Source organism: Eleutherodactylus coqui, chromosome 9 (genome assembly GCF_035609145.1).
Source record: "Eleutherodactylus coqui strain aEleCoq1 chromosome 9, aEleCoq1.hap1, whole genome shotgun sequence".
NCBI lineage: Eukaryota > Metazoa > Chordata > Amphibia > Anura > Eleutherodactylidae > Eleutherodactylus > Eleutherodactylus coqui.
Window position 1 is genome coordinate 8,296,681 of NC_089845.1, and position 15,262 is coordinate 8,311,942.

Sequence of the window (15,262 nt, forward strand, 5' to 3'; positions counted from 1 at the left end):
TCCCCGGTGTCTGCAGCTCACCGACGTTGGTCCTTGTGCTACCTGATGGGAGTTGTGCCCGAGGCTCTTGGGCGGAACTTTGCATAGTGCTGTCTGAGCACAGCCTCAGGCCTCATGTCCACGGGTGGGGAATCCCGCACAGAGTCCAGCCCTGCCGACGGGCAGTGGCCCATGCTTACCTGTATGTCCCTGGCAGCGGCGTCCGCACGGACTTCCGTGTTCACTGTACTGTGCATGCTCTTCACGGCACGCCGTCGGACATACGCAGTACAATAAATTTTTTTAATCTCTTGCTTTCCCGCGGGATCTGCGGCATGTCCGTATTGTGAGCTCCGGACCTACCGTGGATCGGATCGCTTCCATGGACTGCAGTGGAAGCCGATCCACACAAAAATGGAGCATGGTGCAAAAGGTCCGCAAAACAAATCCGCATGCTAAAAAGTAATTTGCAGATGGCCATGCTTCCCTATAGGCGGCTTGATTAGCGGATGTCCCACACATCATACCCGTCCGTGAACATGAGGCCTTATACGAGTTGTATAACGTGGGGAATATTGTAATGTTACTAATGAAGGTTTCCATGATGCCAGTCTTGGATCTGTGTTGGAGCCAGCCTGTCTTTGCTTGTGATTAGATAGACGCTTCATCCTTTGACAGTATATTGATTGGCCAGGTCTCCCATCTCGGCCCTGAAAAGCCAAGGTGGGAGCACCCCTCGCGTGGCCGTATCCACGACACCTTAGCCTCCAAGTTGTCAGCCGATGCCGCTGCTAACATCTGTTACTCTTCTCGTTTTACCTAGTGGTCTTGGACAAACGGAAGCCGAGTCCTGCTACATTAATATTGCAAGAACGCTTGAATGCTATGGAGTGGAGATGCACAGCGGTAGAGTATGTGACCCCTATATATACTTATAACATGAGCAATAACTGATGAGCAGTAACTGGGGAGCGGGTTATAGAGGCCGCCGCCGACCCGGGTCCTAGATACGTTATAAGCTATGATGGAATCTGCTGGGCGTTGCAACCTGAACTCACTCCTGAATGTGCAGCCATGACCTGCAGCACACGCGGTTGGCCAGAAGATCCAGCCAGTCGTATGCAGCTCAATAACCTGCCAGCGGTCCTCCCCTCTCCCCGTCGCAGGTGAAGGGGGAACACAAGCCTGTAAACCTCAGTATGCGTCAGGGCTTGGAGAATGCTTGTTACATTCAGTGCTATCCTCCCGGGCCGCCCCTCCTTCAGTGAGACCAGTGCTCCGAGCCCCTCGCCGCTTCTCTCAGTCGCTAACCACTTACTTGGCTGCTTCCTTTTCCCCTCCTAACGCCTCCGTGCCAACGTATACACCTCAAAGCTACCTGCTCACGAAACGAGCGGAGGGCCACACGGCGTGTTCATGCAAGTAGTGCTACCAGTGCTGATGCCAAGAGCCAGAGGGGGTTGGGGCGACAGAAAGCAATTAAGTCGTACAACAAAAATCCCTACATTTGGTATCTATGTGATTGTATTGACCCACAGGAAAGTTACCAGCATTTTATTAATATATTATATGGTTCATTAAATGGTAAAATACAACTGAACCCACTAATAAAGCCCTGCAATGGCGATGTGGGTAGAAAAATAAAGAACTTATGATTTTTGAAAGTGGAGAGGAAAGAACAAAATTTAAAAATATTGGTATCCAACATTAATTTAATCTAAAAAAAACAATCCTACATGATAATATAGTGAATAGCCATTTAAATAGAAACACCCATCTATCAGCATGGTGGACCAACTTTGGCTTTCAGAAGGACAGCAATAAATTGTGGAGTCCACTACTGGTGTGCCAAGAAGACGTTCTCCACACTGTCTCTCCGGGGTCATCAGGTCCTCCGGGTCATCTGGTCCAACCCCCTGCTCATTGCAGGATCACTAAATTATCCCAGACAAACATTTGTCCAGCCTTTGTTTGAACACTTTCATTGAAGGATAACTCCCCACCTCCTGTGGCAACCTGTTCCACTCATTGATCCCCCTCACTGTCTTATATCTAATCTGTGTCTCCTCCCTTTCAGTTTCATCCCATTGCTTCTAGTCTTTCCTTGTGAAGATGAGAATAGGGCTGATCCCTCTGCACTGTGACAGTCCTTCAGATATTTGTAGACAGCTATTAAGTCTCCTCTCAGCCTTCTCTTCTGCTAAACCTTCCCAGATCCTTTAAGGCTGGGTTCACATGGGGCGTAATTGCCACAGAATTTTTCTGCATAAAGTCCGCCCGCGTTCCTAATCCTGGGATTAGCCAGCAAAGTGAACAACATTTTGCAGAAATCTCATCCACACGCTGCGGCCAATCTGTTGTGGCCAAGCCAGACGAAAACTGACATGCAGCATGGAATTCAATTCTGCATCATGTCAATTCTGTCCTTGTTTCCGCAGCGTCCTCTCTCCTCTCTATGGGAAGAGAAAGCTGCAGCGGAATGCCGATGGCGAAACCGCTCCAAAATCCGTGTCTAAAGGCCGTGGGTTTTGAAGCTGCGCTTATCCCACGAAAATCTCGCAGTTTTTCGATGTGGTCATTCCGCGAGAATTCCGCTTAAAAATTCTGTCCCGTGTGACCCAGCCTACCCGTTCCTCATAGGACATGATTTGCAGACCGCTCACCATCTTGGTAACTCTTCTCTGAACTTGCTCCAGTTTGTTTATGTCTTTTATAAACTGGCGGCCCAGCACTGGACACAGTATTCCAGATGAGGTCTGACTAAGGAGGAGTAGAGGGGATAATGACCTCACGTGATCTAGACTCTATGCTTCTCTCACACCCCAGCACTGGACACAGTATTCCAGATGAGGTCTGACTAAGGAAGAGTAGAGGGGATAATGACCTCACATGATCTAGACTCTATGCTTCTCTTACACCCCAGAACTGGACACAGTATTCCAGATGAGGTCTGACTAAGGAAGAGTAGAGGGGATAATGACCTCACGTGATCTAGACTCTATGCTTCTCTTACATCCCAGAACTGGACACAGTATTCCAGATGAGGTCTGACTAAGGAAGAGTAGAGGGGGATAATGACCTCACGTGATCTAGACTCTATGCTTCTCTTAAAACATCAATTGTGTTTGCCCCTCTGGCTGCTGCAGCACATTATTGTACTGTGTTACATTAGTCTTTAGATCCTTTTTGTAACCCTTTTTGTTGGTCGCACACGGTACAAACACAGCCGGAGACTACATGAGGCGGCCATATGTTTCATCAGTTCGGGCTGCACAGATGATGTTGCCCATTAGCATTATATATAATATTAGCATTGTGACACTTATGTTACTTTAAATCCTGATTTTTTTCCCCCCAGGATCTTCATAATGTGGATCTCCTGATTGGAATAGCTTCTGGTGGAATCGCAGTGTACAGAAGACAGACCTGCACCAGCTTCTATCCATGGTAAGGGCGGACATAAATTCGTAATTACTAAGAAATGTTTGCTGTTTTTTTTAATATGGAATCAGTGTTTTGCTGGCCGCAGGCGCCCCTCCACTCCTCCGCCCGTGCGCCACTCCGCCCCTCCACTCCTCCGCCCGTGCGCCACTCCGCCCCTCCACTCCTCCGCCCCTGCGCCACTCCGCCACTCCACTCCTCCGCCCCTGCACCACTCTGCTCCTCCGCCCCTTTGCCCCTCCACTCCTTCGCCCCTCCGCTCTTCCGCCCCTCCGCTGGCTTCAGCCGCACAATTCAGTCTGTTCCATTTTGGAATCAGAAAGACAGAATTAAAGATTCCCACATTGTTTCCCAAACCTCCGCTTGCTGTCCGTCGACTCCTCTCTGTTAGATTTCCCTGTTTTACCATAACACACAGCCGTGCCGACCGCAGTGTCTGGCTGCTCACACAGGCGCTTCTTACCGCCATCAACGCAACGTTTTGAATGCCGCACTAATCGCGGTGTAACGGTTTCATTTAAATCAATGGGGCCCAGCAGACATACAAGCGATTGCGACGCTGGACAGCGCTTTTCAGCGCCACGATTTTCGAGCGCTGTCTGCTCTATCTTTGTCCATTTAGCGCACCTCATCACCCATCACAATGATGGAGTGCACTAAAACCCGCTACGGCTGAAAGTGAAAGTAAATCGTGGTACAGAGCAGAAAAACAAAACTGTACCTGAATGTATGAAATATTATCGCTCACTGCGATCGGCCGGGCAAAGAAATTATACTTATCTGTGCAAAAGGGGGAGGAAGGAGGACAGCGGCTCAGTAGTTAGTACTGTTGCCTCTCAGCACTGGGGCCCCAGGACAACATCTGCACGGAGTTTGGATGTTTCTTCTTCTTATTGACTCTTATATAGCACATACATATTACATAGGAGGAGAATGACCAGCGGCTCAGTAGTTAGTACTGTTGCCTCTCAGCACTGGGGCCCCAGGACAACAACTGCACAGAGTTTGGATGTTCCTTCTGGGTTTCTTCTTCTTAATGACTCTTATATAGCGCATACATATTACATAGGAGGAGAATGACCAGCGGCTCAGTAGTTAGTACTGTTGCCTCTCAGCACTGGGGCCCCAGGACAACAACTGCACAGAGTTTGGATGTTCCTTCTGGGTTTCTTCTTCTTAATGACTCTTATATAGCGCATACATATTACATAGGAGGAGAATGACCAGCGGCTCAGTAGTTAGTACTGTTGCCTCTCAGCACTTGCGCCCCAGGTTCTTATCTGGCCAAGGACAGCCTCTGCACGAAGTGAATATAGATTATAAGCCCATGATGAAGGAGCCCGTGCCGGATACTGTACTTGCAAGACGTGAACCTAGGAGCTGCTGCAGGCAACAGTGAGGAGGAGGATCTTTTTGTTATATGGCGGCATTAGAGGCCAGATTAGTGAACCTGATTTTTACTCCTATTTGTGATTCGGTCATCCTGATCTCCAGTTCACTTTGGAAAGTTGGACTGATTCCAAACCTGTTATTTCAATGACTGCTCCTCACAACTAATGGCATTTGCCCATGAGTTGACTTTTTATGATAGCATGGTAAACAATCCCAGCCGTTTCCACTTTAATCCGGCTTAGTTTCGTGTTAGGTGGCTCAGGGGCAAAGATTGTTCTCTCAGGCCATTATATGGCAATAATCTCTGGGCAGGAGACTTCCAGGCCTCAGTCGTGACTCTCATGGGGGGATAGTTCTCGAGGCACTAACTTCATTCTGGGAAAATCACGCAGAGCTGTTAGAGTTGGCGCATATAGCAGAGAGTTGAGCGATAATTCCATCAAACCACTCTCCTCCATTGTCTTCCAACAGGGATGGTTCCCACTATATGACCAAAGGTTAACCTGATTTAGTGTAGTAGATTTATAGTCGGCTTCTATACTGGGAACGCCGGCGCCTCCATGTTTGTGATGGAGAACAATCGGTAGGAAAAACCGGGATTTTTTACCACCCCATATAAAATGTGAGAGCTGTCTTTGCAGTTTAACGCGGGTAGGTTTGAAAATTAGCACAGGTAGGGCTCTAAAGAAATATATTACCGTGGGGAGGATTCCATTTTGTAGGTCATTCTCTTACCAAACCAGGATGGACATATTTTGGAGAGGAGGTCTAATCCCGTTTACAGAGAGGTCAAAAGCGGAGGAAAATGATCTTTTTCTGTAATAGTTAGAGGGTAAGATGGGGTCACTCCCCGGTATGGGAGGCCTTTGTCTCACCAACAGAAAGGAGACTCTAACTTCATAGTATGCCTGAGATCTCTGCAAACATTCAGGCCCAGGATTTGGGATTATAAAAAGATACTGCACTAAATTGGTTAAGATAACCGTTGTCAGGATTCAAGGGGGCTGGTCACTGTCACAATGATATCATCTGCAAATAATCCTATCTTATGTTATCAAGAACCCATCGAGATTCCCTTATCTCCATATTAGATCTTATGACTTCTGCTAGCGGTTCAACAATGAGTACAAACAATAATGGGGATAGCGGGCATCCCTGCCTCATACCATTGGTTATGCTAAATGGGTCAGATAGTGCCATCAACAAACACCCTCACTGTAGGGGAAGAATACAGGGCCCGGACGGCACGGATCACATCCTCACTGAAAGAGAACTGCCTTAGGGTCTCAAAAGTGTATCCTAAGTGATGTACCCTACCAAAGGCCTTTTCTGCATCAAGAGCCAGCATTATGGTTGGTGACCTAGTGAGCTTATAGATTTTGTCTAGCGGACTCACCACTATTCCTGCCAGGTGAGGGGTTCTTCTCTGGGCTAGTTAGCAGTGCCTCCAACGGGGAGCCGAAAGTGGGCATGTCGCTGGTGGCTATAGCCGAAGAAGACCCATGTGTGGTAAAGAATTCTTCCAGCCTCGGTGGATTTGTCTTACTTGGCCTCCTGCGAGTTCTCACTGAAGTCTAGGGCACAGGATAGAATAATGCCCCGATTTCTGTCGCTGGTGCTGCTGTAAAAGTAGTTAATAGAGTTTCGGCACCAGCGGAGCTCCCACTGCTGCTGCCGTCCGGATCGCCCTCAGACCACGCCCCCAATGCACATTGATTCTTGAATATACACTGATTTTCAGAATTATATGGGACAATTCTGATATCAATACATATTAGGAAATTGCTGTGCATTTACAAGCATCGAAATGATATGCACATGGAATATGGGGCTCCACTCCCCAAGTCAGCATAGTCACCCCCTATGTACCACACAGCCCTCCCTCCATACATCGCAGCTCCTCCCCATTGTACGTTCCTTCCCTCAGTCATCACAGTCTACGTCCTACTCTGCTGCAAGGGCTGATTGTGCACTGATGAGCCAGAAAACAATACTATATGTATAAAACACCACAAATGGTGTCATCCTAAAAACTGGATATCTGTAAACCATGTTGTAATGGTTGGGGGTCAGAGAAGATAAATAATGGCAATAAGCCTTCCTTAACCTTAAACACAGGATCATGTGCCGGCTAAGATACGTCACAACACATTCCTGGACAACACATAACCTACAGTGCAGTATCCGTAGAACAACTAGATGTAGCAAAGAGCTGAAGTTCATAGGCTCTATCTGATTTTAAGACTATTTGCAAAACTGAATGGTAAACGGTACAAATTTACAGAAGCCATCGATTCTGACTGCATAAAAGACTTGTATGAATGAACAAACCTCTGAAAATGATCTATAACTATATACAATCTCCATAGTTCATATGCCAAGATGAATAGAGTGTCATCAGATCCATAATATAGGAAATTATTGAATAAAGCCTTAACGGAAGAGCAGAATACATGGCAGCTGGATGTCTGACTGGTCCCCCCCGCACACACACACCCTTGGCCTATAAGAGGCTCTCGGAGGCTCCTTGTGTGTAGTGACCTCTTCTTCCGCTTGTAGAGCTTGTTGACCACTAGACGCCTCTACGACGCAGAGAAGAGCTATCACCCTGTTACCAGAGGGGGGCGCATTATTGGGATGTTAGAAGCTGGATGGATTCCCCAGTCATCGTCTACTGCACCATCTTGTCTTTCCTCCCTCTTGGTGCTTTCTTCCTAAGATTCTTCTGCTTACTGACATTTCCTCCTCCATCTTTACAAAGCCGTGTCCCGTAGGTCCGATGACTCCAGCCTAGGAAGTAGGGAGATTTTAGCTATATCTTTTCTGTTGTCTTATGAGGGGTGACTAAAAAGTTCTCGGCCCACCCAATAAAGGTTTTCAGTAGTCCAAATGTTTATGGCTATTTTTCAACGTAGTTCCCTTTTAGGGCCACACACTTTTGCCACCGGTGCTGCAGGCCCATTATACCCTCCTTGTAGAACGTTTCTTCCTGCATGGCAATAAAGTCCTCCACCGCAGCCATGACGTCATCATCTGATCGAAAATGGGTTCCAGCTAGATGTTTCTTGAGCTTAGGGAAGAGATGAAAGTCAGAGGGGGCAAATCGGGTGAATAAGGTGGGTGCCGAAGCAATTCGAAGCCACAGGACTCACTGGTAGAAATCACAATGGTGGATGTGTGCGCGGGAGCATTGTCCTGATGAAAGAGCACTCGTTTTGTCAAATCCCAACGTGTTTCACTTTGATGGTCTCCCTCAAACGCATTAGTTAAGCAGCATAATATGCTTCGTTCACTGTTTCACCTTTTTTGAGGTATTCAGCCAGAATAACACCCCTCGAATCCCCAAAACCAGAGACCATTACCTTGCCAGCTGATGGGACTGACTTGAACTTCTTGGGGGTGGGTGAGGAGGGGTGTTTCCACTGTTTTGATTGAACCTTGGTTTCGGGTTGAAAGTGGTGAACCCATGCTTCATCCATTGTCACAAAACATTTGAGAAATGTCACAGGATCTGCCTCAAAAAGGGTCAAGTTTTTGGCGGACATGACGTGTCTCTGGCGTTTGTATTCTGCTGTCAACATTCTTGGGAGCCATCAACATGAGACCTTGTGCGTCTGAAGTACAACTCTTATGTGTCCAACGCGTTCCTGAGATATGCCCACTCTCTCTGTAGCGTTCTGTCACACGCCGGTCTGCCATGATGATATCCTGGATTGCAGTGACGTTTTCCTCCGTACTGGCCGTTACCGGTCTTGCGCTGCGAGGTCCATCCTGGACAGAGGTGTTGCCCTGCTTGAATTCCGCCACCCACTTTTTCACAGCAGAATAGGAAGGGGAATCCTCCCCGAATGTTTCATCATGTCATTATGGGTCTCCTGCGCACTCATGCCCTTCTTCAGCAGTATTGGATGACCGCACGCTTGGTCGCGTTTTCCATTTTCCAAGATGTGTAACTCCTCGGACACCTCAAACTCCAATATCTGAAACAAAAAAAAGATGTTAATGAAAAATGTGGTGTGTAACCCAGAAAGGAATGTACCATCAGGTGCTGAACTGACATTCGGCTAGGGGAAGTATGTCATGGGTGGGCCGGGAACCTTTCAGTCACCCCTCATATCTTTTTTTTTTTTTTTCAAATCAAATTTTATTCAAGATTTTTCGATACATACAAGGAAAGTTACTTGTCATATAAACATCAACCTATACACAGGTATCTACTGCCCTGACGAGATAATTCACAACAAACGCGTATTACACCAATTCAGGGTACTGCAGCCGCAGTATATCCACCCCCCGAATGGACCTATTGGCCCCGGGGGTAAGTGCTTGTAATTCCGTACCTGTATAACAACTTGTGGGGGAAGCCGGGGGCGGTAGAGAGGGGTGGGGTGAGGGTATGGGGGGGGGGGGGTATAGGATAGCACATTGACTACTGGGCTAGTATGTCTAAGAGCCTCAGATCACGCCAGGGGTGCCACGTTGTAATGAATTTCTCTTGTGTATTGTTTTGCCAGCTAGCGAGCTCTTCTAAGTTATAAATCCAATCCACCTTCTCCTTCCAATGTGAGAGAAGGGGAGGAGACTCTTCCCTCCAATGCAACGGAATCAGAGCTTTAGCTGCGTCGATCAGTTGAGCTACCAATCTGTCTCTCAACGGATGGAACGTTTGGGACGGTCTCCATAGAAAGATCATCTCTGGTGTTAAAGCAAAGTTCTGTTTTATCTTACCCAGCACCACGCCCACTCCTCTCCAGAAGGTCTCAAGTTTCCAGCATGACCACCATATATGCAGATAGGAGCCAGTCTCCACTCCACATCTCCAACATCTGTCATCTGGAGCCAACTTGTATGCATGCAACCATTGTGGAGTTTTATACCATCGAACCAATAATTTATAGTGAGATTCCTGGGCGAGGATGCATGGAGAGAGGCCATACGCGGAGGCCAGGATTGACTTAGTGTCCGCTGATGTCAGCTGGATACCCAATTCCCTTTCCCATGAGGTCAAGAATGCGGGCTTATTTATCACCTGTGGAACTATAAATTGACCTCTAAGCCGCGAAATTCTGCGCGCTCTGGGGTCAGGATCTATTAAGGAGCGTTCGAATGGTGTTTTGGGCCTGGTGGATCTACTTGTACCAAGGAAATCCTCAGGGACTCTTGTCACCGAGGCTCTCACCAGGAATGAAGGGCACCAGTCCGGCAGAAGTGTTTGAATGATCTCTGCCACCGGCTTATGAGCCATCCCTTGGAGATCCCCCACCGTAAAACGCTTAAATTTTTTCCAAATGAAGGAAGAAACCGGATCTCCTTGTAGAGTAAGATATCTAGGTAATAAATTTAACGGGGTCACCGGAGATGGTCTCGGAGTCAAACTCTCCCTTAGTTTATCTACTACTTCACATGGGCCCTTCAGCAGTAGGGAAAACTCTTTTGCACGATATCTTTTCCTCTCCGGGAACCACAAGTCACCTAGTGAACCGCTCTTAGAGTGGTCCAGTGCTAATTTTGGAAGGAGCTTGTCTCCTAAGGGGTGTGTCAAATCCATCCAGTAATTTAACTGGGCCGCCCGGTCATAATCTACAATATTAGGTAGACCTATACCTCCTTCCGATTTCCTCCTGATCATTAGACTGTATGCTAGTCTAGGTCTTCTTTGCCTCCACACGTAGGCTGCAAATAACATACGGAGCGTCTTGAAAAAGCTCGGGGGAAGATATATTGGCAACATCCTGGTCTTGTGGAGGATGATCGGTAATATATAGGATTTAAGTATATTGCGTCTCCCGAACCAGGAGATGCTTGGCAAATCGTAGTCCTTAACCAGTTTTTGCACCTTATCCAGTCGTGGGGCAAAATTAGTTGCAAATAAATCATCTAAATTTTTTGGGATTTTAACTCCCAGGTAGTCCAGAGCTGTTTCCAACCACGCAAACAGTGAAAAGCTAGAGAGTCTTTTGCCAAGCGCAGGCGGGATAGAAACGTTCAAGACCGTGGACTTGTCGAAATTAATTTTGAAATTTGAAATCTCGCCGTATGCTTTCAGAATTTCGACAAGTCTACAAAGTCCTTCCTCCGGGTTGGTTATAACGAAGACAATGTCGTCCGCGAAGGCCGCGGTGGATATGGAGGTATCACCCACAGATAATCCCGCTATACCTGGGTCTTGTCTGATCTGCATCATTAGGGGCTCCAGGGCCAAGACGAATAAGGAGGGAGAGAGGGGGCACCCCTGACGAGTGCCATTCTTAATTTCGAAGGGGGGTGACAAAATGTCGTTCACCCTAATCCTGGCGTGAGGGGCGTCGTAAAGGGAAAAGATCGCTGATACGAAGCTGACTGGGATATTATAATTAAGAAGGGTACTTTTCATATACTTACAGTCCACCCGATCAAACGCCTTTTCCGTGTCGGTTCCAACAAATGCTAAGGGGATCTTGTTTAAGCGCGCTATGCGTGAAGCATGCATTAGTCTTCTACAGTTGTCCTTTCCCTCCCTTCTCCTCACGAACCCCGCCTGCTCCTCGTTAATGAGGTCTGGTATGTATCTGCCAAGCCTCTTGGCCAGGAGTTTAGCCCAGAGTTTAACATCCATCTTAATAAGGGAAATAGGTCTGTAGCTGCTACAGAGGGCCTCATCTTTTTTATCTTTGGGAATAAGCATAATATGCGCCTCTTGTGTCTGTCTGGGAAGTAGGGCACACTCAAGCAGGGAATTAAATAGGTCTGTAATTCTGGGTATCAGGATGTCTTGGAAGGTTTTATAGTACGACATGGAGAGGCCATCTGGGTCCGGGCTTTTGTTTGGGGGGGAGGAAGTTATTATTTCTTTGATTTCGTTTTGTGTAACCGGAACTAATAAAGAATTTGCGTCTTCTTCACTTAGTCTCGGAAGAGGGATCTTTTTGAGAAAAGCGTCAATCCTGGATTTGGCTAATAACGCCTCCTCAGGGGAAGGTTGGTTGTGTAAGTTGTAGAGGCCTTCATAATATTGTTGGAACTCCTTGGCAATAACATTAGTGTCTGAAGATACTTTGCCCGTTTTTGTTTTGATCGCGGTGATTGTGTTTCTAATCCTTGCTTTTTTGATTAAGGAAGTTGTTAGTTTGCTTCCCTTATTACCTTGGATGTAAAATTTGTGCTTCCAGAACAAATGTTTCTTATTAAACTTGGTGTTGAGGCAGAGCAACAGCTCCTTTCTTATTTCTGTCAACTTGCCTAGCTCGGGCTCTGATTGGGAAAGTTTAACTCTTTGTTCTAGCCTGGCAACTTGATTTAGTTTGTCATCAATTTCCTTTTGGGATTTCTTCTTGGCCCTAGAGCCCATTGCAATCAGTAAGCCTCTAACATAGGCCTTGTGTGCCTCCCAAACCGTGGGTTCGCTCACTTCCCCTCCTGCGTTTAACTGAAAAAACTCCTCTATTTGAGCTGAGAGTGTGGATACATTTTCTATTGAATCGAACAATGAAGCGTTCAATCTCCAGTGCCACTCTCTGGGAGATTGTCTGAAGGGGTGTAGTGCCGCATGGACTGGAGCGTGGTCGGAAACAGTCTTCACATCTATGTGAGCCCCCTGAAGAGCCTTTAAGAGCCCCGGGGAGACTAGGATATAGTCCAACCTTTGATGTGTTCGGTGGACCTGTGAAAAGAAGGTATAGTCCCTGTCTGCTGGGTGGAACAGGCGCCATACATCCACCAGGCCCAACTCCTGTAAACTTTTATTGAGTTTCCTCAATCTCTTTTGAGGTATTTGAGATCTACCAGTGGACGCGTCTAAGAGGGGATTAAGGATTAGATTCAAATCCCCGCCCAGGATAATCTGTCCCACAGCAAAATTCTTTAGAATCTCCAGTTGGGCTATCAGCCATGGAACCTGATCAGAGTTGGGTGCATACAAGTTAGCAATGGTGATCTGTGTATTGTCCAACTTCCCCTTCAGGAGCAGAACTCTTCCCTCACCATCTGTATACTGCGAATCGCAGGTAAAATTAATAGATTTGTGGAGAAGAGTTGAGACTCCCCTGGAGGCGGAGGTCAAGTGCGTGCTGTGAAAGTGTTGTGAAAATTGCTTACCAGGCACGGAGAAACACCTGATCCCCTTATAATGGGTTTCCTGTAGGAGTAGGATTTTCGTCCCATACTTCTTGATCAGACAGGCGGTGTTCTTTTTCTTCCCCTTTGGGGATTTATGGTTGGTAACCGGTTGCCAGCTCCCAGCTTCTGCTAAGGTAGGGAATCGCATCTGGTCAGGCAGTGGGAGCCAGCTGGGTATTTCGATGGGTTCCATGTCCAGAAGTTGCCAACAAGGTAGCAAATCGTCTGGGGATCTTATATTTAGCCTACGGCCCTTGTGGGTCAGCCCCAGGCCGAAGGGGAACAGCCAAGCATATCTGATCCCCCTGTTCCTCAGGACTTCTAGGAGAGGGCGCATCATCCTGCGCTTAGCCAGGGTAGTTGGAGACAAGTCCTGGAAGATGAGTAAACATGCGTCCCCATAACAGATGTCCTTTGCTTGCCTCGCTGCTTTCAATATTTCCAGTGTGTCTGGGAATGCAAGGATTTTACATATAATGTCTCTCGGTGGGTCTGAGGGGGGGAGGGGGTTTGAGCGCCCTGTGTACTCTTTCAATGCAAATGGAGGCAGCTCTCTCCTCTCCCACAAGCTGGCAGAACACTTCCTTGGTGACTTTCTGTAGGCACTCTGCAGCCCAGGACTCAGGCAGCCCTTTAATGCGGACATTATTACGCCTGTTCCTATTTTCAATGTCCTCTTGCATCAAGAGGACTTTGTTAATTTGAGATCTGTGTTCTTTTAAGGTGTCTTCTACCCCATGTGAGTGAGAGATGATAGCAGCTGCAGTGGACTCTAACTCTTCCACCCTGCGCCCCAGCTGCCTCAGATCCTCTTTGATGTCAGCCAGATCTGCTTTAACTGGGTGCAGTGCCTGTGAAAGGAGTTCCCTCATGAAGCTCCTCGATATATTTCCCCCCTCCTCTTCATCAGAAGAGTCCCCATCTTCTCTCTCCTTACTGTTACTGCAAGCTCTTGCTGCTGCCGGCGCCATCTTGGAGGGAGCGCGGGGAGAGCGGGTGCTCCGGTCTTTTAGGTACCGCTGCATGTCCGCTTGTCCCTTCTGTGCTTTGGGAGTACTCTGGACTTCTCCCCCTCTTTCCTTGCCGATTTTCCCCATCAATAAGCCTCCTGGAGCGGCTGTTAGAGGTCCCCGCGGGTGCCGATGAGACAGAGCTCCGGGCTCAGCACTCCATCTTCTTCAGCGGTCAGGCTCCGCCCCACCCCTCATATCTTCCATCCAAACAGAAGAATACAAAATCATGTGACCATTGTCTTCAGGGGGATTACATCTTGTATATACCTCTCATCGCTCGGGTCAACACTGCATCTCACGAGGCTCTCCGCAGCCGGACCCCCACTAAACAAAACCTTTAACATATGTCTCTTACATGTCAAACGTTTTTAAAATTTCCATTACTGTTTAACTGCAAGTTTATTATCTTCTGTCCAGTAGGGGGCATATAGACACTATAAATGTGATCATTTTCCTATTTTGTATGTTTTTTTATATAGGGTGAACATCTTGAAAATTTCATTCAAAAGGAAAAAGTTCTTCATACAGCAACGTCCAAAACATGTAAGTGACTCCCATTTTCCTCCGTTGTACATGTAAAGGTGCTGCCAAGAGCACTGACATGTCACCACTATAATCTGATAGCAGCCTGCCGTGCATGTAATGTGGGGGCATCATCAGATGGATTAGCAGCCAGACGCCAACCAGTCTGATAGATCTTAGAAGTCTTAAAGGGGTTGTCCCGCGGCAGCAAGTGGGGGTATACACTTCTGTATGGCCATATTAATGCACTTTGTAATGTACATTGTGCATTAATTATGAGCCATACAGAAGTTATCAAAAGTTTTTCACTTACCTGTTCCGCTGCTGGCGCCCTCGTCTCCATGGAGCCCGCCTAATTTTCGCCGTCTAAAATGGTCGAATGGCCAAATTAGACGCGCTTGCGCAGTCCGGGTCTTCTGCTTTCTTCAATGGGGCTCCGTGTAGCTCCGTGTAGCTCCGCCCCGTCACGTGCCGATTCCAGCCAATCAGGAGGCTGGAATCGGCAATGGACCGCACAGAAGAGCTGCGGTCCACGGAGGAAGAGGATCCCGGCGGCCATCTTCAGCCGGTAAGTATAGAAGTCACCGGAGCGCGGGGATTAAGGTAAGCGCTGAGCGTTTTTTTTTTTACGTCCCTGCATCGGGGTTGTCTCGCGCCGAACGGGGGGGGGGGGGGGTTGAAAAAAAAAAAACCCGTTTCGGCGTGGGACAACCCCTTTAACCCTCCAACTTCTGCCTATAAACCTTTTAAATATTGCTACGTGGAAATTCTGTGAGGGCCGGTTTTAGACAAAGTGTGGCGCTATGCGAAATTGGAAGTAG

At 47.6% G+C, this 15,262-nt stretch overlaps 1 protein-coding gene across 6 annotated transcripts in view; it reads left to right on the plus strand.

Moving 5' to 3' along the window:
• The window catches only part of PTPN3 (protein tyrosine phosphatase non-receptor type 3), a 318,436-nt gene that overhangs the window by 157,742 nt on the left and 145,432 nt on the right, over positions 1-15,262 (plus strand). For 4 of the 6 annotated variants that reach the window (XM_066579095.1, XM_066579096.1, XM_066579097.1 and 1 more), the window contains 3 exons: positions 803-890; positions 3,338-3,426; positions 14,399-14,462. In XM_066579095.1, the coding sequence (XP_066435192.1) occupies positions 803-890; positions 3,338-3,426; positions 14,399-14,462 (241 nt within the window). Of the gene's footprint in view, positions 1-802; positions 891-3,337; positions 3,427-14,398; positions 14,463-15,262 lie in introns of those variants that run through there. The other 2 variants (XM_066579098.1, XM_066579100.1) reach the window with 2 other exon arrangements.